The 24,108-nt window shown below is 49.2% G+C and overlaps 1 protein-coding gene across 1 annotated transcript; it reads right to left on the bottom strand.

Annotated features, from left to right (window-relative positions):
• Positions 1-843: 843 nt before the first annotated feature.
• On the bottom strand, positions 844-11,918 carry LOC144170873 (uncharacterized). Its single transcript, XM_077700901.1, has 2 exons — positions 11,563-11,918; positions 844-927 (listed from the first exon to the last, which is right to left on the bottom strand). Exons 1-2 carry the CDS (start codon positions 11,890-11,892, stop codon positions 844-846), a joined length of 414 nt encoding a protein of 137 aa, XP_077557027.1. The 5' UTR covers positions 11,893-11,918.
• Between the last annotated feature and the right edge of the window lie 12,190 nt (positions 11,919-24,108).

Here is a 24,108-nt window from a genome sequence, read left to right as displayed (position 1 = left end):
AACAGCGGCATGGAACAATAGGAGAAAAACGTGTCCATGCTCTGTAACCTTATCTAGTGGCACTAGACGGGACGTCTGCGCACGGGTAGTACGGTGCGTTGTGCTACCGTTTTATATTAGAGATACGTCCGTCATGCGCATCTATAAATATGATAAGTTACACTTCTTCACAACCGCTTCTTCACAATCAACAGCACTGGCGCGTGGCTGATTGCGACAGTGTGCTTCGAGACTGGTCTGGTGCGCATGCCTACGATTGCCTCGGCGCGTACACGGACAAGCCTGCCGTTCTTCGACTGGCCTCTTGGTACAGCGTCACCTGCGCAGATCAAGGCTACACAGACGCCAGCTGGACCGTGACGTCATCCACAAGGGGTATAAAAGCCCAGGACCCGGCACATCTCGTCAGTGGGCAAGGCGGCAGCAACGCCGGCACGATGTTCACCCATCGTCTACTTTTTGTGCAGGTATGTTACTACCAAAATGCTCGGTGCATACGGTCCGATGACCGCTTTCTGTTGCTGTTGCCTTGCCCATTTAACGTTGTTTCGTTGTGTTCAAATGTTTTATTGTGCACCAATCGCCTTCTGCTGAACGGATACATTGAACGGAACCCGGGACCCGGAAAGCTCAAACCATCCTCGACTTTGCAAAGTGCAGAGTGAGCTAGCTATGGTCCAACTACTCGCTCCTAAAACAGATTAAAGCTCCGCTCGGCAAATCGCTGCTGCAAATCCCTCTGAAATCTTAACGGTTATTGGCATGTTTAACCAACTACTTGAAAGACAGAAAAAAATGGCTGAAGATATCGCCTGTATAAAATCTTTTAAGGAGTCGGTCCTCTCACGATTTGACAAACTCGAATCCCGCGTAGCAGTGCTTGAATCGTCCAGCCCTGTTGTAGAAAATAGTGCGCTTCAGGATCACCTGCGCTCCAAAATTGACAATCGTTCCGTCATTGTGACAGACCTAATTTCAAAAAATCGCGCCAAACCACCCCGTGAATGTGGTTAGAAAGCAAAGCTGTAAACGGCATCCATAACGATTACCCGTGCGAGGTCACTTAAATTCACTCACATCGCTCTACAAATAGTAAAACCAGAGAGAAGTGAAATGCACTTAACCACACAATTTATTACTTCAAAGAGATATTCTTGGTAAGGTTAAATCAATGCATGATGCATGAACGGTGTTTGGTTGAGTTGTATTGGTGTAGCACAAGAGTGGAAACTTTTTTTATAAAATAAAGTAAGCTCCAACCCGGTGTTAGACGATCTGACTTCTCCGTCTCTGCGCCGCGGACGGAGGCGACGAGATTTGCGGCAGAGAAGGAGGAGGAGGAGGAAGAAATACTTCTGTTCAGAATCCTGAACGGCCCAGAGTGCAGCCCTGGGGAGTGATTCCTTCTTTTGTTGGGCCCATATGCAGTCCGCGCGGCCTGTGTTCTGTCCACCCGCTGAAGCTGGGTAGGTAGAGAGGGCCCGGAGAGCAGCATCTCCCATTGCTCTTGTTGGGTAGTTGACGGAAAGAGAGGCGGGGGCTCAGGGCTAAAGTCGCACACCCCGATTACGGGCCGGAGTGTTCCTACTTGTGAGCAAAATTTACATTCAGCGTCGTAGCGATTCGGATACATTACGTGAAGACACGTAGGCTGTCGGAAGGAGCCCGGTGTATGAGCCGTAGGGTAGTTTGTTGTTCTCTGGAAAGGTCAGGGTAAGGCGAAGGTACGGTCTGTCTCAGAAGGCGATAATGCTGGGTTATCTCCCTGAACGTGACAAGCGGGTGACTGTCCTCGTGCAGCTCCATAGCACGGGAGGTAAAAGCGCAGGCTTGTTGGGTGGGCGTATTTGTTGCCCTCAATGAAAGCGTGAGCGGGTGTCTAGATGAGCTGAATGGAACCATTTGGGGGTGTGGTTTTTCAGCACACGCCGTGCAGGTCGGGACACCAAACCCGACTGGTAATTCCGGTAGGCCTGTTGGGAATCGGTGACTACCTTACGAACACCTGGCTGAGTGAGATCCAAGGCGATGGCTGCCTCTTCTGCTGCCATCATGTCTTCGGTCTTGAGTGAGACACAACCAAGGAGTTTGGATCTGGAGGTAGCCACGCTCGGCAAAAGTCCAGGAGTACATCAAGCGGAGGGACATTCTGTGCGGCCCAGCTAAACTCGGGATGGATGCGGCAACCCGCCGCAGTTCTGTTCTTCGGAGCTTCTGGATACAAAGATGGCCCTCTATCAGCTCTTCCACGGTGTTGTAGAGCCCCGTGCTAAGCATCCTCTGTGTGGACGCACTCATGAGAAGACCAATGGCCTGCTCAACCACCTTTCTAATCATTATATAAAGCATCTCTACGTCTTCTTTGTCGAGAAGAAGACGGGGGGTTGACGTAAGTGACTCTGGAGAGGACAAAAGCTTCAATTAATCGAAAGGTACCGGATTCCGTTAGGCCTCGCTTCTTGGTGACAACTCGCCTGATCATGTGTATGATTTCATTAATGCTGTTTTTGAGGTGCTGCAAGGAGACGTCACTCTTGGTGTTAGCCTCGAGATGTAGGCCCACGATCTTGATGCTGGGGCTTGGAGTGATGGCCTGGCCATCAAGGAGTATTTGAATGTATTCCTTGGTTTGGCGTGAGGGCGGACGACAAGGAGCTGTGATTTTTTACGTGAACACTGGAGGCCACAGGTTTTAGCACATTGGCGTACTAGAAGTAAGATATCATGCATTGGTGTGAGCTTCCTTTAATTTTTGCAACTCTTAGCACATGAGCAAGGTGCACACAGGGCCGCTAGACGGGCGTGAGTGGTCGCGTGACGCTTTCACGTGGCATTCAGCGAGAACGCAGGGGGTAAAACCCGTAGATGTGCTTGGTGAGTACACCACCTGTCTTCCCCGTCTTCGCGTGGGCTCGTAGCTTAATCGGTAAGACAACGGGCTCTTGCTTTGTTAGTCTATTAGTTCCAGGTTCGACCCTGGCGGTGCCGGTAATTTTTTTTATTTGTTCGCTGGAGTTTTCTGGTGACACCAACGGTCGTGAAAGAACCCTTGAGGGGTAGAGGTAAAAAGCTTTGCTTTAAAACGACGATCTAGAAAACAGGTCAAGGCGTTACAATATTTTTCATGGTTTGCAGAATAGTCAAAAGAAACTAACGCAGATCTTCTAGCCAATATTTCTCGCCTAATCACTGGTACACTCAATGTTGAATGTCCTAAAATCGAGCGCTGTCACCGAATTGGAATGGTGCGTCAGGGCCATCCTCGACCCGTGATATCGAAGTTACTTAACTTCAACAGCAAATTTTCAATTCTTAAAGCACGTAACAGAAGATTTTTCTGCCAGGGTTCGGTCCATCCGTAAGAAGCTACGGGATGCATCCACCTGTTTCAGAATTAGCGGCTCGTCTGTGCAGTTGAGGTTTGACCACGTATTTATTGATGATGTTCGGTATGAACTGGACGAAGCTGCTAGATGGATGAAAAAACGGCGGAAAACAACGCATGCGCAGTCGAATCTTACTGCTAATGCCACTACCTTATCGTCTCCTTGCAGTGTTCCGTTGTCATCTGCCTCCGCACCGCCGCCTGAATGACTGAACAAACTTTCAATAGTCCACATTAACGCCATAAGTATCACTAACACGTTTCCTAGTTTCTTGTCGCTTTTTTCTTCGTATGCTCCTCATGTAATTGGCATCACGGAGACCTGGATAAGTGAAGACGTACATGATTAGGAATTCACCCATCCTGGATACGTTGTTGTTCGACGGGACCAGGTGAATGGGAAAGGGGAGGTGTCGCCTTGCTATTCCAAGCAGATCTGAAGTTTTCAGTGTTATCTGCACCTATCGATACAGAATCCCTTATTTGTAAACTGTATTTGAATGGTCGCACTTTTGTAATCGCCATGTTTTATCGTCCTCCTGGCCGTGTCGTTACAATCGTTGTCAATATGTTGTCGTTGTCAAAATATCAATCGTTATCAATAATTATTGTCAATATATCAATCGTCATCCCTTTCGTTGCAATAATCGTTGTCCCTCGCACAATGACAGAATGGAACGAACTACCACATCACATTTTGGAATCTGGAAACGCGTTACGGTGTATTGAAAATTTTTGTGAAGTGTGGCTTAGATCTTGTACCATAAAATGTTCCATATTTACCTGTTAGTTCGTACCACCTCTCTATTGTTTCCTTTTTGGTCATGTTTTCTTGTATTGTACCGCCCTCACACCTGCCTGGGCCATTCTTGTCCTGCAGTATTTTCTAAATAAATAAAAGAATATATATCCTATAACTCCAAAAATTCAGTTGAAGTATTCCAGAACCTTGTCCAACACATTTATGACCATATTGTGTTTTCCTCTGAGCTCATTTCAATGGGTGACTTTAACGCTCCTTCTATTTGTTGGCCAACCTTAACGTTGATTGATTGTAGGGTTTAACGCGCCGACGCAACGCATGCGATGAGGCGCGCCGTAGTGGAGGGCTCCAGATTAATTTTGACCACCTGGTGATCTTTAACGTGCGACGAAATCTCGAACACACGGGCGTTCTTGCTTTTAGCCTCAATCAGAAAAGCGGCCGCCGCGGCCCGGAATCGAACGCGCGACCTCGTGCTCAGCAGCGCAACGCGTTATCCACTGGGCCACCGCGGCGGATGGCTACCCTTAACGTACACCGCCCGTGATTCATGTATTAGCCATAAAAATATCAACTTTTCCTTGGACTTCGACCTCACTCGAATTTTCCACGCTGCTACTAGAGGGCAGGCTATTTTCTACTTGGTATTCCTAAGCTCTAGTATCACGGAAACCAGGTACGAATATGAAATAATTGAGGGAATTTCGGATCATGAGGCAGTATTGTTTATTTAAACTCGTTAGTTTCCAAATCACGCTTTACTTTAACTACATTCCCGAACATTAGCAATGCTGACGATGTTGCGATCACCGACTATTTGACGGATAGCTTCGGTGCATGCTACGACCTCGCCGCAACGAGTGACGTTGATTCACTGGTTGAACAATATGAACATTTACTAAAAACTTCCATAAGGCGATTCGTTTCTCTTAAAATAGAAACGAAAAACGCTAAAATTCCCTGGATTTCGCGAGAGATTTTGAATCTGTCTCGTCGTATGTCTAGATTAAGTCGACAGAGGGGACTGAATGATCCGGAAAGCGTCTATCGTTTTAACGAGGCAAAGGAAGAACTTAGAATAAGAATTAGCTCAGCAAAGGATTTCTTCTTCCGCGTAGAATTAAATAACTTGCGAACAACCAACCCCTGTAAATTTTGGAGCGCAGTCTTGCCACGCGACTCGTCGTCCACATCTATCACTGTCGGTAGTGAGACTACGAATGATCCGGAAACTATAGCGAATGCTTTCAACGCTTATTTCCAATCCGTATTTTCCTGCGACTGTACGGCGGTTCTCCCCTTCGTTGTGCCCAATCGCTCTTCTTCAATCCGTGACTATATTAGTGATGATGAAGTATTAAATCTCGTTCTCAACTTGTACATAAAAAATCTCCTGGCCCAGATGGCATACCTAACCAATTCTTTGTGCCTTATACCTTATGGATGACCCAATATCGCACAGTTATATTTAGAAAATCATTGGCTACGGGTGTTGTCCCAAAATCTTGGAAACGTGCTAAGATAACTCCCTTGTTTTTTGTCGGGAGATAAACAGCTCTTAAATAATTACAGACCAATTTCTCTTGCAAACTCCTAGAGCACATAATATAGAAACGCATAATGTAATTCTCTGAGGAAAACAACATTTTGACTAAAACTCAACGTGATTTTAGGCAGGGGTTTAGTACCCTAACCCAATTGAGTGAATTTGCCCACGATATTTCCGCTGCCCTCGATGCCGGAGAACAGGTCGACGCCATTTTCATTGACTTTGCTAAAGTCTTCGATTAAGCCTTCGAACTTAACGGTATTCTACAAAACCCACTTCTGGATCGACAGTTTTCTTTCAGATCGTTGTCAATATGTATCCTATAACTTCAAAAATTCCAGCACTGTCACAGTGACTTCGGGAGTAGCACAGGGCTTAGTCTTGGGACATATTTATTTTATTTTTTTTATATAATTTACTTTTATTTATGCATTTTTATTTCTAATTTCTATGTATTTTTATATAATTTTGTTTATTGGGACTATTTAATAATGATTTGCCATTTGACATTGACTGCAAAATTCGCCTCCATGCTGATGATTCTGTTTTGTACAACACAGTCACTTCACCTGCGGACCACTGCCACTTTCAGGAGTCGTTCGCAAGGCTTTGCAGGGGGTGTGATAGCTGGGACCTGAAAATTAACATCCGCAAGACGGTTCTGCGGTCCTTCACTAGCAGTCCTGACTTCTCCAGTTTTGATTACGTCCTCAACGATATAGCTCTGGAAATGGTAACAGAATACAAGTACCTAGAAATTATAATCACCCAGAACCTGTCTTGGTCATTACACATTGATTACATCTGCAAAAAAGCCTTTAAAAAGTTAGGTTACCTCCGCCGTACACTAAAAAAACACTCCTAAGGACACTAAATTAACGTTATATAAGACCCTCGTATGACCGCTTTTCGAATATGTCCCTCCAGTTTGGAGCCCTTACAAGAAAACTGAAATTAATCAAATTGAGAGGATTCAGAAGAAAGCTGTACAATTCATTTGCCACCGCTACGACCATTATTTTTCCCTGTCCTCAGCACTGTCTTCTTTGAATTTGACACCACTCCCAAAGCGCAGGCGCATTGAGGCTCTGAAATTTCTGCACTGCATCATGAATGGCTCCCGTCGCCTTTCACAGGATTCCCTTACAACTTTTGCCAAAACCACACACGACTAGAAGCCAGTCCAAGGTTAACCGTCGGCACGAGGACTTTCAAATACAGATTTTTTCCACGTGTTGTGGAGCAATGGAACTTACTTGCTTACTCCACCCGCTCTCTTTGTCTGCATTTACATCCGCTGTTTCTTAATACGCACTAATATATTCGTGCCGTCACTATTTGTGTTCATTATAGTGTGTATTTGGAGTGTTCGTTATTTTTTATTTTGTGTGGTTTTGTTGAACGGTCTCAGTGTGCGTTGTGCGGGTGATGTATGCTTTGTATCCCCCACTCCTGCGATAGCCCCATGGGGCTGCAGTATTTAGAAATAAAAATAAAATAAATATTGTCACTACAAAAGCAAGTGTGCCCGAACATCTATTATGATTGTATCTGTGTCTGCATGTGCTCTATGTGTCATTATCCTTCAGCGTTGATTTGCTCTGATGTGTAGGATGTCTCTCAACGTAGATTATTGCTCCCATTTATAAAGGGCTCGCTGATGCGTCATTAGCTTAGCAACAACAAGTGCTACAATCTGTGTTAGAACTGTTATCCATATATTCACTTGGATACCACCTAGTGGACCGTGCATATGTCTTGTTCGTATTTGGTATTAACCTCAGTTGCCTTGTTGACCCTAATTGCATGGTATTATTGTTTACATGTGTATTCCGAGTGCTGACACCAAAGCAGGCTTGCATCGTTGTATATACCGTGACGTTCTTTGCAAATCATTCTGCGCGTGCACATGTAACACTGCTGTATTGATATTTAATCATTTAATGTAGCCGTATTTAATATTTTTCATATTATACGAATTATTTTTAACATGCATTGATAATAGCCTGAGTTTGTTTTGCTGCTACTAACACAAATGTATTTTTCTCAACTGCTGTCCTTCGATAAGATGTGCTTTCTCTTAAAGCCTTTTATTATAGTAATGTTGCTTATTGAAAACAACGGCCTATTTTAACGCTTGGAAATCCTTTCCTGCTGCAGCACATGTTCAGAGATTAGGTGTCTATGCGGTACGTGCTGCTATAATTATTTTGGACTTACACGATTTAAGACGCTCGGCCCCTATCTTTGAAGAAAATCATTGAGCTGCGTCAAGGCGACCAAGTTGAACGAGATTACTTCGACGCCTTGGCGCACGGAGGAAACATATGCGGTGCCTTGACCATCATGAATTCACCCGAAGTGACATTTCCCACCCCCGGCACTGCAGACAAGCCAAATTATGCTAAAGCTGAGACATCGTGCCCAACGGCGTCGGCCCTGCCACCTATCCCGACGACGACTCTCGCGGCGGCTCGTGCACATCGAGTTTTCGAGGAGAAGTGTCCCAGCTGCAGGTTTCCCCCGTCAACGGAGAGCAGCATGAATACCATGGGTTTGGGAACGACCGGCGGCCACACGAACTTCTAAGACGTCAACGTGAGGAGCACTGCGAACCGTTTGGAGCTCTCACAGCTGTCAAGCAATGCTCCTCACGTCCATAACGCGGAGCGAACGAAGCAAGCACAGAATATACCGCTTTCGCATACCTCCGCAAGTTTGAGACTGGAGAGCGAGAGGCCAAGAGCTCCTCTCCAATACAACTGCCTCAGGATGGCGGTGAAATATCGCGATCCGTGCACGGCGACGTGCGTCAAGAGGTACGAGAACGAGAAAAGACGCTTGAGGCCAATTCGTTTTTGGATGTCGCTGAAGTCTACGGAGGGAACCAGCGATAGTTACATTAGAGTACCAGTCTTCACCGTTCCAAAATAGCGAGGATGAGGCTGAACACACTTGGACGTGTGAGCAGAAGCGCGATACGAGGTAGCGTCAAGAGGAAAAAGGGACGACAAGCTTGAAGACCAAAAGGTTACTCCAGTCGCAGACAAGTATAATTCAGCGCCACTTCAAGCCGACGACGAAAACCATGAAGTCCAGGACGTGAAAAAAAAAAAACATACAGCCTTCACCGCGTGAGTTCGTCGCAAACTTCACGAAGGGTGAATGGTTACAGGACCTTCCTGACAACCGGCTAGGCGAATCCTGAAAATAGTGCGGGAGGAGGTTATAAGAAAATTGTTGTGAGAAAACGGCTGTTAAAGAAGCAGCAAAACAGCGTATTGAGATGACACCCATCAAGAAAATAAATTTGTCTGAATCAAACGTAACAAAAAAGCCAACTTAAGGACGCACAGAACTGATTTGAGAGCACCGCTCGACTCCAAGACTTTGAAAGCTTCCCGGTGTCACCTACATAAAATAGGCACATGACTGGAATACTGGAAACTTTTGGGGAGTACGCAGTTTTGTCATCCGCGTCCCCTTGGCGACTGCAGGCTGTGCTGAACGCTGCACAATGGTGGATGCACCGCTGGAGACGAAAGAATACGGCATTTCGCAACAGCTTTTCAAGGTGTACAATACGGACCGAAAATTAAATATTAGGATTACGGAAGAATGGTAGACTTCGGCAACGACTTGTAGCGGGGGGGTGGGGGGGAGGGGGGGACGGGCTGATTCGACTTGACAAGACACAGCGACCTGTGCGACTACAGAGTCATCGTTAGAGCCACGCGTGTTGTGCACCGTTACAAGGTGCTTGACGAGGAAAGGGCACCGCGTGCGTGCAGACCACCCGGTTCTTCCAAGCTGAGCTACGACTCAGCGTGCAGAAACTGGCGTGCAGGGACTCGCCAGGAGCAGCGCATCAGTGCCTGCCCGTATACCAGGAGTCCAAGATTACTCTCAAGTTTTCAGGTGAACTGCGGGACTTGCTGCGCACGCATTATCTGAAATGAAAAGTGCTACAGGACAATGTCGACATTTGATAGAGATGCGGTAGCTGTGCCAGCTGGAGAAGCTGTCGACTTGCCACTAAGTACATTGTGCGGTACAGCGCTCGTACCTATTAGCGGCAGTGGTGCAGCGAGTTTGGCTTGCGGTGCAATGATGGTGCGGGCACAAGAGGACGTTGAAGCTCTCGTTTGTTATGCGCCAACCATCACTATCATCATTGTGGAGGCTCCTGTGCCATTAAAGCTTTCAGCCCAGTTTTGTGGAGCCATTGCCCCGGTCTGTCTGGCATGGTTCTTCCGCTACACCATCCCTGTTGCACTACGTTTATGTACTTGCGCCTTGCGTATGAAGTAACCGACAGGCGTCATGAGCTCCACAATGCCTAGATCATGCTGTATGTCGAGCTTCCATTCCAGCTGCAGAAGCCCAAACAAAAGGGTGTCCCGCTTTTGTTTCCTGACTGGAGCCGGGCGTAAGGAGAGGTGGAAAGGGCACCAGAACGGTTGGAAGACGACTGTTTTAGCTTTGACTGTTTTGACTGTATGAGCGTTCGAGTTTCTCAGGAGCATTTTTATGGTATCGACATTATAGGACCTTACAACCTTGTCGGAAACAAGCACGTGTTGTTGTAATAAGCGAAAGCAAGGCGCTTCAAATAAACCGTAGTGTTTTCCACCTCTCGAATCTTACAATTAATTTCATTGGTGGTGAGGGTTTAACGCGCCGGCGCTGCACGTGCGATGATGCGCGCCGTAGTGGAGAGCCTCGCAGTAATTTTGACCACTTGAGGATCTCTGGCATACGCCGAAATCTCAACACACGATTTGTTTTATTCTTCACTCCATGTGAAAAGCAGCCACCTTTGCCGGATCGAACCCGCGTCCTTGGGCTAAGCAGCACGACTTAACCGTTGAGCCATTGCAGCGGCGACCGATGACATGCACCTGACTTGCATGGTTTGCACGTTTCTCTAAGCTACGAACCACTAGCCCAGAAAATCCCAGCTTCCGAATTCATTGCATGCATAGTTGAAACTCGTCATTACACCCCCCCCCCCCTCCTCTCCCCTCTTGTAGAACAAAAAGGATGCACTTCCGCAGTCCCTCGCTAGGCGGCAACGACACGTAAACAACTAGCTGGAGCCGTTCGAAGAACGAGAGGTTTGTTAACTAGCAGTCGTTTCATGAAAAAGCTACAAGTTAAAATGATATTGTCACGAAGCCAGAGACGACGCAGTTGTCTTGAAGGAAAACACGTTTTTTGGAGCGAACTTGTGCTCCCCTAAAAACTCAAATAATACACGGGTGGCGAAGCAGCAGTCAGCAAAGTGGCGTACTCAAGCGAGCGTCGGAGATCGAATCCCGAGGCGTCTGCTCTGCAGGCTTTTTATCTTTCGGCGCGAGTGTTTCTGGAACCGTCGATTCACATTTAGAACATTGTAGATCACAGACTATTATTCTGGGCTAGCGAGGTTAGGGCGAAACAGTTTGCTTATCTGAATGTGATAGCCCGTGCGGCATAAAAATAAAGAATGGAAGACGTGCTTTGTTTGGAACGCAGATAACACAGCCGGGCCTGGCCCGGCAGTAAAAACAATCAATAAATAAGCAAGCCCATACATGGTTCGCTTCATTACCCGCCCCCTCGAAGAGTGCATCGACACGATGCTAAAATAAAAGACAGTCCGAACAAACAACAACAACAAAAAAAAAAGTCCGTCATCTTGCATGCAAGATGACGAACCACGTGGACGACTTCGGGCCTAGTGCGTCATCGTGATGTTCCGGAATCACCATCGGGGATCACCTCGTAGATAAGTTGGCCGACACGTCGTAGAATTTGGTAGGGTCCGAAATATCGTCGCAGAAGCTTCTCACTGAGTCCGCGTCGTCGGATGAGAGTCCAAACCCAAACACGGTCCCCTGGGTGGTACTCGGCGTCTCGGCGTCGGAGGTTGTAGCGCCCGGCATCCACAAGCTGCTGGCGCGTTGTACGAACTCGAGCCAGCTGGTGGGCCTCCTCCGCACGCTGAAGGTATCCTTGGACGTCGGTGTTGAGGTCGTCGTCTTCTACGTGCGGAAGCATGGCGTTGAGCATCGTAGTTGGCCGTCTTCCGTAGACAAGCTCGAACGGCGTCAGCTGCGTCGTCTCCTGGATAGCCGTGTTGTACGCAAACGTGACATACGGGGGCACTTTGTCCCAAGTCTTATGTTCAACATCAACGTACATTGACAGCATATATGCGATTGTCTTGTTCAGACGTTCTGTTAGTCCGTTCGTTTGGGGGTGGTACGCCGTCGTTCTTCTGTGATCCGTGTTGATGTAGCGTAATATTCCTTGCATCAGCTTCGCAGTAAAGGCTTGTCATGTAGTCTGTCGCCACGACAATCCACTTGTTCTGTGATTGTGACGAAGGGAACGGGCCTAGAAGGTCCATTCCAATCTGTTGAAAGGGCCTCGACGGGACGGCGATCGGTTACAGAAAGCCGGCGGATCTTGTCGGCGGCGTTTTTCGTCGCCGGAAGTCACGGCAACTACGAACGTGGGTGACGTCGGATGTAAGGCGGGGCCAGAAGTACTTCGCCTTGATTTTTGCAATAGTGCGAGCTGTGATGAATGGAAGACGGGTCGTCGTGGCACGCTTCCAAAATTTCGTCACGGAGCTCGGCAGGGATGACAAGTAGGTAATGTGTTCTCGTTCCGGGGCTGAAATTCTTCTTCACGTGGACGGAGTTTTTGAGGCTGAATGCTGGTAAGTTCCGCTTGAACGCCCTAGGCACGGCGACATTTCGTCCTTCGAGATAGTCGATCATGACGCGCAAGTCGGGGTAGGCACGCTGCTGGGCGGCTAGGTCGCTCTCCGTAATGACTCCGAAGAGCGCGCTCTCTTCATCGGAGTCTAGTGGTGGCGGGTCGACGGGGGCGCGGGACAGGCAGTCGGCCTCGGAGTGTTTCCTGCCGGATTTTTAGACGATTGTAACGTCGAACTCTTGCAGGCGCAAGCTGCACTGCCCAAGACGGCCAGAGGGGTCCTTCAAATTGGCGAGCCAACGCAGCGCCTGGTGGTCTGTGACAACCTTGAATGGTCTACCGTATACGTATGGGCGAAATTTTGAAATGGCCCATATAATTGCGAGGCACTCTTTTTCAGAGGCTGAGTAATTTTTCTCACGCTTCGACAGACCACGGCTGGAAAAGGCGATTACTTTTTCGCTACCGCTTTGCTTTTGGACGAGAACGGCACCCAAGCCTATATTGATGGCGTCGGTGTGCATTTCTGTTTCGGCGTTTTCGTCGAAATGAGCGAACACGGGAGGGCTTTGCAGGCGTTTTTGCAGCTCGCAGAATGCCTTTTCTTGGTCGTTTTCCCAGCTAAAAGGCGTGCTATCTTTCGTCAACCGTGTGAGTGGCTCTGCAATGCGGGCGAAGTTTGCGACAAAGCGCGGGTAGCATGCACACAGTCCGAGAAATCTTCGCACGCCCTTCTTGTCTTTCGGCCTTGGGAAGTTCGCAATGGCCGAAGTTTTTGCCGGGTCAGGCAGGACTGACGCGGCGTTGACGACGTGGCCCAAGAACTTCAGCTTCTCATACGCGAAACAACACTTTTCAGGCTTCAGCGTTAACCCCGATGTACGAATGGCCTCGAGTACAGACTCCAACCTTGCAAGGTGTTCGTCGAAATTCCAGGCGAATACCACAACGTCGTCGAGGTATACGAGGCAAGTGTGCCACTTCAGGCCAGCTGCACAGTGTCCATGACTCTTTGAAACGTTGCTGGCGCCGTGCACAGAACAAAAGGCATCACCTTGAACTCGTATAGGCCGTCCGGGGTTATAAACGCAGTCTTCTCTCGGTATCTCTCGTCCAATTCAATTTGCCAGTAGCCGGTCTTCAAATCCATCGATGAGAAGTACTTGGCATGGTCAAGGGCGTCGTCGATTCGTGGCAGGGGATACACGTCCTTTTTGGTGATTTTGTTTAGTCGCCGGTAGTCAACGCAGAACCTTAATGTGCCGTCTTTTTTCTTCACGAGTACGACCGGCGCAGCCCAGGGGCTGTTCGATGGCTGTATAATGTCGTCGCTGAGCATGTCGTCGACTTGAGTCCGGATGGCTTCCCGCTCGTGGGAAGAGATGCGGTATGGTGACTGTCGGGTAGGTCGGGCTCCATCTTCAGTTATAATACGGTGCTTCGCTAGGGGTGTCTGACGTAATATTGAACTCGACGAAAAACACTCGCTGTAACGACGCAGCAAAGCCAATAATTTGTTCCGTTGTTCTTGCGGTAGCGCCGGATTAACGTCGAAGGGCTGCGGTAGCTTGAAGGTGTCATCGGGTGTGCGTTCAAAGTCGGCGACCGCGATCACATCACTTGCTTCTTGCGTTTCTTCGAGGAACGCAATTGCAGCTCCCTTGTTTAAATGCTGGTACTCTTCGGTGAAATTAGTGACGAAAACGTGAGATTGGCGTTGCTTAAAGTGCGCAGTGCCTCTTGCGACGGAGACACCGTGGTCGAGAAGCAACCTTCGATCATTCTCTACGATAGCGTCGATGTCAGAAGCAGCATCCTCACAGTAGACGGCGATCATCAAGCTTGCGCGGGGGGGCAGGGTGATGTGATCGTCGGCGATCCTGACAGCAGCACGGTGATCGGGGTTCGGCTGCGGCGTCGTGGAGTGATCGGAGGAAAAAGTTATCGACTTGGTCTGCAGATCAATTATTGCGCCGTTGTCCGTCAAAAAGTCCATTCCGAGAATTACGTCGCGAGAGCAGTTAGGCAAAATGACGAACGCCGCAGGGTACGTTGTGCCGTCTGTGGTGACGCGCGATGTGCACGCTCCACTTGGCGTCACAAGGTGGCCTCCTGCTGTGCGAATGTGCGGACCGCCCCATCTGGTCATAACTTTCTTCAGCTTAGACGCAAAAGGTCCGCTCATTACTGAGTAGTCGGCTCCCGTGTCTATGAGGGCGACTACATCAAAGCCGTCTATGGACAGCTGAACGTCGGACGCTGCCTTCTTCGAGTTCCGGGTGCGTCGTGGCGTCGTATCTCGGCTTCTGCATGCGTGTTGACGGTCGGGCACTGTGCGTCGTGGTCTTCGTTGTATTCTCATCGGCAGGTTTGGTCATGTCGGGTACGCGTCACGCCGTTTTGCTGTCGTCGTGGTCGGGAGTCAGTCAGGGTTAGATTGGGTCGTTGGTGTCGGGGCATGTCGTGAATCAGGGTCTTCAGCGAGTCGCTGCGTCGTTGGAGGGTTTTCAGTTTTCCGCCGTTGTGCAACTTTACCTCCCGAAGTTGCTGCTCTGAGTTTCCCCCGCGTGGGCTGGGGGACCTTCCACGTGCGAAATCAGCATTGCTACGGCGGTTGGGCGACTGGTATTGGTAGAGCGACGGCGATCGGTTGAAGCGGGCTGGTCCTCGGTTGGTGTTGGACAGGTATTCGTCTATCTCAGTAGGGCGCTGGCCGGGTCGGGGGCGTGGGGCGTCGACGTAGAAACCACGCAGTCCGAGTCTCCTGTACGGGCAGCGACGATAGATGTGATCGGCCTCTCCGCAGTGGTAGCACAGCGGGCCATTATCGGCGGTTCGCCATACGTCCGTCTTCCTCGGCGCCTGGTTTTGGCCTGCAAGGGATCGGGCGGGCGACAGTGGACGGCGGTAGGGCGGGACTTCTTGATGACGGGTTGGAGCAGGGCGGGGTCGTCGAACAGCCGCGGAGTAGCTCATAGCTTGAGGCTCACGTGGTACTTCGGAAGGCATAGAAGTCCCCAAAGCGAGTTGAATTTCTTCCCGGATCACGTCGCTCATAGAGGTGACTTGGGGTCGCGGCGTTGTTGGGAAGAGTTTCCGCAGTTCTTCCCTGACGACAGCGCGGATTGTCTCACGTAGTGTGTCAGAGCTAAGAGCCCCGCATCGATTGTGTCCGCAACTACCGCATTGATGGGACGGTCGTACTGCCTCGTGCGAATTTCCAACGTCTTCTCCATGGCGGCCGCCTCGGACGCAAATTCAGCCACCGATTTCGGGGGGTTGCGGACAAGGCAAGCAGAAAGTTCTTGCTTTACTCCTCGCATCAGAAACCTCAGTTTCTTTTCTTCCGTCATATCCGGGTCCGCGCGACGAAATAGTCGCTTCATTTCCTCTACGAAAATTACGACTCCTTTGTTCGGGTGTTGCGTTCGAGTTTCCAGTAAAAGCGAAGCTCGTTCTTTTCTCACCATGGTCATGAAGGTCTTAAGGAACTCGCTTTTGAATTGCGTCCAGTCGGTCAAGGCGCTCTCGTGGTTCTCGAACCAAGTTCGAACTGCATCCTCCAAGTAAAAGAAAACATGCCGGAAGGTTTCTTCATCGTCCCACGTGTTGAAGATCCGCACGCGCTCCAGCTTCTCAAACCATTCCTCGGGGTCTTCAGCGGGGGCTCCTCGGAAAGTTGGCGGTTCCCGGGGCTGCTGCAGCAGGATTAGCGACGTTGGTTCTTGCACCATGGTGGTGGTTGCAGCAGTCGTTGTCTTGGGTCTTTCTGGCAGGAGGCCGAACTCGGGCGGCAATCCTTGCAGTCGGAGGCTGCCTGTAGTTGGACTGGGCTGGCGGCTTGCAGAGGTCGTCATAAAGGGTGCGTACCCCGCACCTCTACCAGATGTCACGAAGCCAGAGACGACGCAGTTGTCTTGAAGGAAAACACGTTTTTTGGAGCGAACTTGTGCTCCCCTAAAAACTCAAATAATACACGGGTGGCGAAGCAGCAGTCAGCAAAGTGACGTACTCAAGCGAGCGTCGGAGATCGAATCCCGAGGCGTCTGCTCTGCAGGCTTTTTATCTTTCGGTGCGAGTGTTTCTGGAACTGTCGATTCACATCTAGAACATTGTAGATCACAGACGATTATTCTGGGCTAGCGACGTTAGGGCGAAACAGTTTGCTTATCTGAATGGGATAGCCCGTGCGGCATAAAAATAAAGAATGGAAGACGCGCTTTGCTTGGAACGCAGATAACACAGCCTGGCGTGGCCCGGCAGTAAAAACAAACAATAAATCAGCAATCCCATACATTGTTCGCGGCAATATGGTATTCGTCTGTAAGCCTACCGTTACGAATACGCAAAACGGTAAGCACTCCTGCATACGCAAAAGGTGTACCACGTATATTGTGCGAAAAGAAGTGATCGATGACGTCATTCATGTGAAGGACGTATTTATTTAAGGAAGCCTCCAAACGGAGGCACGCGAGAAAGAAATCGCCCGGCTCCCACTACTCTCGGTTCAGAAGCCCCACACCAAGTGTACCCCCTTGGTGTGGGGATTCTGAACTGGGAGTTGAGGACCGAAGTTGTGAACCGCAGTCGCCCGGCATGATACTTTCCACCCACGGCACTCCAGACAAGCCAAATTACGCTAAAGCACAAACATCGTGTCCAATAGCGTCGGCTCTGCCGCGTATCCAGACGACGACTTGAAGACTCAAATTGAATTTTGGTGGATGCCGCGGTCTCGTATTATGGCAAGTTTGTACATAATAGCAGCAAAAAATTTAAGGCATTAAGACTTTCTTTTTTCCCTCATGCTTGAATATCACCAGTTTGCATGAGCTCAGATACGGAATCCGTGTGACAATATTCAGAATTATCGTCAGGAAAAAAAAGTAATATATAGAAACTTTCTCCTTGACTAATATTTGAATCCCATCAGCTGGCATGATCTCACAAACCAAATTTGTGCAATTATATATAAAATAAGTAAAGTCAACAGCACTTCTTAGAACGTTTTCAAGCAATTCAATAATATTTCTTCTATAGGGGTCTCAAACCGTGCAGTCATACTGAAGTTTCTAAAGAAACAAACGTAATTTAACGTTTGCTGGAGCATCGGTGAGTTTACGAATAATTAAACACATTTTACGACAGGATGCGGAAACATTGATTATATGCGACTTCCGGCTCAAGCTGGTAGTTTACGCAATAGCTTCGCAAGTAATTCCTGAGTTCCGGGTAACATATTTCCTGAATACGGACAAAAAAAGGTGGCTGATCCCTCTTTCAGAGGAATCGGTAAAACACGAAAGTTAAATGTGCCTTTACAGAATCAGTTGATTGTTTATTCTGCATGGATATGAACTTGCACATCGCTATCTATATTTCGTCGGTATGGCACCGCCAGACTTATCAACTTTACACACTGGATTGCACGCGCCGGAGCACTGCGTAAACCCCAATGAAACCACACGCGCTCGCAAAGCATGCGAACGAAACCGAACGGGTTGCCGGCGATTCATTTGGTGAACTCTCGGTCCGCTGCAGCGAAAGAGCGTGATTTGCGGGGCTGTGTTGTGGGTGTGCTTGGCGATCTACAACCTGCTGGCGCGTCGCTTTCGCAAATGTGCGACCACTGCGTCCCTGCTCCGTGTAATGTACGCCAGACGGTTGCGTTGCGACGTGCTCAGCTGGCGCCAACTCTCGGCGCTCATTAGCATCGTGATGCCCTACCTAGCTTCACCTCTCTTAGACGGCAGCACCGTCAAAATGAAGGAGGTTATTGAAAAGATGTATGGCGCGTTCATAGGCTCGTAGCGGAGTCGGTAAAGCGCCTGGCACCTCCAGTTGCTGCAACGGAGCACGCGGCTCGAATCCTGGCGCAGCCGCGTTTTTCTGGCGCTGTCATTTCCGTGGCGGATATGACGCCAGTCAGATCTTCGTGGATCCCAGCATAAAACATATAAATGTGAGCGGAGTTTTTGTCGAGAATATGAAGGGACCCATTTATGACTCCAGGTGATGATATGACTTCTGATGACTTGTGATGATGATATGACTTCTGAGAAGGTGATGACTTCTGATGATATTATCAGAAATCATGAAATTGTCTGTAAATATCCGAATCTTGGTGTGCTCGTTTGCAATGGAAACAATTCATTACAGAAACTTTAAAGGCAACAAGGACGCCCCCATGGGGACCATAAAAGTAAAAGGAGAGCGTCGGCTATTCGCTCCAATCCAACAAATAAGCAGTAATCAAGGCTGCAAGAAATAAGCGGGAAGTGTAAGAGGCAGTTTGTGATTTTTTGAAATAAATTTGGCCAGATGGCAGGTTTACCCAGTAAGTGCTAGCGGTGGGTCTGACCTGCATGTGTGAGTGATTAAAAAAAAACTTGAATCCCATTTTATGATGTCTCACATTTCAGGGTATACGGCCAGCATGCAGGCATTGTGTACGCGCACCAGTTGTTACAATCCCTCGACCAGTTTCAAAGCCCGTACTTATTTGGAAATCAAATCTGCTAGTGTCGAAATTAGCCCAATGAACTGTAAACAACTGTACCGACTGTACCGGAAATATGGAGCGAAGGACAGTGTAAAAATGCGCCTCGTTGGGTCTCTGTCCAAGTTAATTGCTATTGGCCTGCATGATAGCCTTCGTACGGCCGTTGAGAAAAGGTGATCTTGTTGTATAACACAATGAACGATGTAAAAGCCGGTAACTGCATAAAATTTAAATAACAAACAACGCGGCGCCGGTCGGTGTAAACTACTCCTGTTCTTGCCAGTTACATAAAATCGCTGGCTGCCGAAGTTGCACAGGTAAGTAATCACAAAATAACATAAAACAGACCAGGTAATGTGCTTAAAAAATGTTGACAGGTACGCCTAATTATGTTACTGTAACAAAACACCTACAACTATGCTGCCAATATTTCCGAACCAGATCGTATATCCTGCGTCGCAGAAGTTAAAACGCAAGTGCTCATTAAGTTCACGAAAGATGCGCTAACATTTGCCGCAACAATGCAAACACAGCCCTTGTACATCATATCAGAATGCGATGCACTGAGCGAGAGCTTGTTTGTGCGTAATCATATAGGGCGCTGCTACGCGGGCGCACGGTACGTTCATAGGAGTGCGGTTATGCTTCAAAGTAACAATGTTCTTGCTGCTGACATCAGGAAAAGAGCGAAGGATAGATTTTGTGCCATCGCCCCTTAAAAACCTGAAACAGGTGACCCACCCCGAACACTCCTGCAGCATTGCTGGACATGCACCAGTTTATGAGAAGCGCTCCGATGAGCTTGCGTCTACACAAACGTTACCGCTGCCGGCTGATTACGTCTTGCGAGATCAACATTCACGCCATCGGTACGCTAAATCGACATATGCTGATAGAAATTGCCTAAAATTTTCTCAATTTGTCACAACAGTTGTTTGAACGTAAACAAAAAGTACTATAATGTCGGATAAATCGCAACGCTCGATTCAAGTGACATAGTTGGCCGAGTGTCGGAGTGTCGTGCTTCCGAATGCAGAATAAAATGGTCGTCCGACACGGTCCATTTGTTGGATCCAACATGTCGGACGAAGAAGAAAACAGGCCTTACACACACGCGCACACCCGCGTTATAGTGAACTAGTGTGCCGCGGTGCCCTGCCATCGACGCACTCCCCGTCGTCGCATTCGCCGTGCAGGCTTGTGCTGAGCCCAAGCTCGGCTGCTCGGCTAAAGTTAGGGAGGGAGGGGTGTCGAGAGTAGGCGACGGCTGAAGCCAGTGCGCGCTTTCCGTCGTTCGCTCCCTTTCACACACGTACGCACACGCTCACGACACTTCCTCTTCCGCACCCGCTGCACTGTCGTTCCTTCTGCCCCGCTTGGCGCTTGCCGCTTGGCTTCATTAGAGAGTTTTAGTTTGGCGTGTTTACGCTCCGCTCAGCAGCTAAGCGGAGCGGGAGTGCGACTGCGCATGCGCTCTCCGCTTAGTGGCTAAGCGGGCTAGCGGAGCGAGAAGCACGGTCCGCTAAAACGCAGCCTCAGCGGACCGTCGCGGCCCGCTCCGCTAGCGCGGCGGGGCGATGCGGGCGCCCTCTCGCGCGCGTGCGACGACTTTGCCTATTCTAAGATGGCTGCCACGCCTGCGACGAGCGCCGCGGCTTCAGGCTCTTGTTTGACGCGCAAACCGCGAAAGCGGTTCTGCATCGACGAGGGCTTGTGCTTGCTGCGAGAAGTGGCGACTGCGAACCGATTTAAAAACTACACAGAACTATTCAAGTTCACTGCGACAAAACGCCGCGTTGGATCGTGGCCGTCGAAAAGGATTCGATTGGATCTGGAACGCAACTTTGTTGTCTATTGTGTGGCTACCGTCAAGTCGAAAATTTATTATCATTCATTGTAATTGACCAGTAACGCAATACGATTGCACGTGTCAATACGTAATAAACAAATAAGCTATACGTACTGGTTTTACATTGTTGAAGTGGGGGAATGGTTTTCGGTTCTGTTTCATTACGCCAAGCTTGGTCAGACGGCGCTGCTAGTCCGAAAGGACCGGTCCGCTGCGCATTACGCGTAACTAAAACTAGAAAACCTCTCGCCGCTCCGCTGCAGCTTAGCGGGGATACCCGGAGCGGAGCGTAGCGTAAAAACGCCAAACTAAAACTCTCTATTGTAGCGCGGTTGCTTCACTTTGAGCCGAGTTACGTTACGTATAGAATTTGCCTGTCGATTCCTTCAAACGAGGTATTACCGGGCTCTTCGGACGACAGAAGCCAGGTTACGGACTGCTGCAGGAACTCCGGCTCGCTCAGGGGCACGTTCAAATGTACTCAACCAGCTGATAATCGTTTAAATGAGGGCTTCGTGGAACGATATCAGCGAAAATTATAATTTCAAATAAACTACAGAGCACGAATAAAACATGTCATGGCGCTACCTAACAGTTATTATTATAGAAGCAGATCGTATTATAGAAGCAGATCGTATATATAGAAGCAGATCGTATAAGCTATTTGCGACTGACGCTTTCTAAATGCTCCCTAACGCTCCCCTTTCTTCTGACGCATCTCCTATTTGTAACATTAAATAACTTCAAAAATGGTGGCACAGACCAGTGCGACGATCGTTAGAGGTGACAGGACCAATTCCGTCGAAGTAACGCTTACACGAATCCGAATCGGTCCTTCGGTGTTCTGGGTGAGATGGTTACAACGATGCTTGGCTCGTTCGCTTCCTTGACGATGCGCGCCGATGCGCCCCTTGTTTCTCGTCGTCTTCCTTTTCATTCAGGACCGAAAGCACGGAACCATGTAGCAAAATATCGCTTCCTCAATCGCACAGAACCGGCATCTCTCTGAGTGCGCCTGGCGCGTGCCTAGCGCTTTGAATTTTGAGCTAGATTTTTTGTTAACGATTTTCTCGTCCAGCATTGCTAAAAACGGTTTTGCTCTTTAGCACGAAGGTTCAATCTTGAGATTCAATGCTATCTGCATAGGTTCGAATCTACGCGTCTCTTTCTCCCTTGTTGGTGATATTGCCACAACGATTAATATTCATTGACACGGCGAACGGTCAACACCCACAGTCATCTGTTCTTAAGCTCACCTCTCGTCATCTTTGTCAGTCCACCTTGGAAATCATGCATCATGGACCGACGGCCAGAGAAAGACGACGTCGTTCGCTCTCGGCAAGCGCGCGGACGCTGCTGTAGTACCCATCGAGTTCGTAGCAATAAAGCAATAACCTTAAATCACCAACATCCATTGTGTTATCGGTGTTAACGCAAGAAAATCACCAACATCCATCGTTAACGCAAGAAAATGGGCTGTTACACTACAAGAGCTTATTCCGGTTTGAAATCAAGGTGTTCCAGTTCCTTCTGGGCCATTCTGAGGCCAAGAAAGTCTCTATTGCAGTGATTATTGAAGTATTAAGAGAGGTCGGGAAATAGAATGACTAGGCTGCATGCTCAGGATGCGGTTGTCACGGCGGGCAGTAGGGCCGCATGGAAGTGCTCCACTCCCGTTCGGAGAATAGGGGCAGCAGGGCGCGCTGAACTAAGACCGCGAGCCGAACAATTATGCACAGTAGAAACAGTTATTCAATGCATGAAAAGACAAAGCAAATGTTCCCAAAATAAAACAACAAAATTGTTTGGAAGCAAAAATTGCAACATTCCACTTAGCTCGACGATACCGCGTGGGGTATTAGTGAGCAGGGCCGTCCCTGTGTTTCCAGCGCCCGCTAGATGCAGTGGAAACAAGGGGAAGCACGTGATAGACCCGCAGTAAGCTAGAATGTGAGATAAAAGTGTCAACAGGAAAGTCCCCCCCTTCCCCCCCCCCCCCCCCCCCCCCCCCGTCAACGACAGGCACTGAAAACTGCAAATACTGGAGGGGCGCTTGCATCGAGTGCAGGAAGGGAAATTGGGAGGTGGATATATCGCCTCCGACTGTCCCTCGACGTTGATCGGTTCAAATCCGCACGCTTGCGAATTGCTTAGACGTCGTAGGGGACTCCGGTGCAATCGAAAATGGCGGATGTGGCACGAGCCATGCGTGCACGAGGAGCGGGCTGTTGTTTTCCAGGAGTTTGTCGAGTGCTGTCCTTTTCCAGACGACGTGTTGTGTAGTGGCTTCGTGTAGGGACTGAGCGCGTACTTGGCACGTCCGAAGGTACTTGCTGGCATTTTTCCGGGACGTACTTGCCACTAAAAGGTTGCTCCTTGCAACCTGTACGATGACTTCGTTGAGAATCTGGGTGCCCCCAGTTCCACGGCCTCAGCTAATCTTGCCGCAAGTGTGCGGGCGCCCGGGCAGGTACGCCGAGTCCTGAGCGCGTCATTATAGCCTCTTCGATTTACGGGCGTTCTGGCAGCCAGTGGGCTGTCAGAAGCTTGCTCTCACGAAGTAACGTGCGTCGCCGTGGTTACGTAGCTCACGCGCCTCTGTGTACACTGGAAACCGAAAAATCTAGCAGCCAGCCAACCGCAACGGGCACTGAAGGCAGTGACCTTTTCTGTCGTCTGCTACGGTCCATTAGAACTTGCTTCGGGGCTAGTTGGAACATTACTACTTATACAACACTGCACTAAAACACAACACGTTTGAAATACATACTTAAAGTGCACTTCAAATATGCTTTGTATTTGTACATGTATTTCAAGTGCATTAAAAGTTGCTGTAGGGTTGCAGGCGCCAGCGACGCGGAATGTTTCAAACGGAGAGGGAGCGGTGGTTCCGGGAATAAGGAATGAATGATTTTATGGCAGCCAGCTGGCTCGGAGCGACCGGCCTCTGGGTCAAGTCGCTGGCGTGGGGACACATTAGAGAGTTTTAGCAGTCCGTCCGTTCCATCGCGTACGTAGCTAGCGTGTTGACCGGGACCCGTCTGGGCACTTGGAAATTCGTCACGGTAGGGGGATTAGTTCCGCCGGCCTGCCTTCGCCATGTCCGCGCCTCCTCGCCCTTCCTCCCCGCCCTTTCGCGCGTGCAGGCGCCGACCGGTCTCGGTCAACCCTGTAGCAACGTGACGAACGGAACGGACGGACTGCTAAAACTCTCTGATAGAGAGTTTTAGCAGTCCGTCCGTTCCGTTCGTTACGTTGTTACCGGGTTTACCGGGACCGGTCTGCGCCTGCGCGCGCGAAAGGGCGAGGAGGCACGGACATGGCGAAGGCAGGCCGGCGGAATTACTCCCTC

Source organism: Haemaphysalis longicornis, unplaced genomic scaffold, assembly GCF_048455015.1.
Source record: "Haemaphysalis longicornis isolate Haplotype H1 unplaced genomic scaffold, Haemaphysalis longicornis Haplotype H1 scaffold_2, whole genome shotgun sequence".
NCBI classification, from domain to species: domain Eukaryota; kingdom Metazoa; phylum Arthropoda; class Arachnida; order Ixodida; family Ixodidae; genus Haemaphysalis; species Haemaphysalis longicornis.
Note: the sequence above shows the minus strand (reverse complement) of the source record. Positions and strands in the feature narration are given on the sequence as shown.

Excerpts from the sequence above, each read along its gene's own strand:
- LOC144170873 (XM_077700901.1), bottom strand. The coding sequence starts at position 11,892 with ATGCTGTCAATGTACGTTGATGTTGAACATAAGACTTGGGACAAAGTG. Across the intron at positions 928-11,562 it reads ACCCAGGGGACCGTGTTTGG|GTGATCCTGAAGCGCACTAT; the intron begins GTTTGGACTCTC and ends TTTGGAGCGCAG.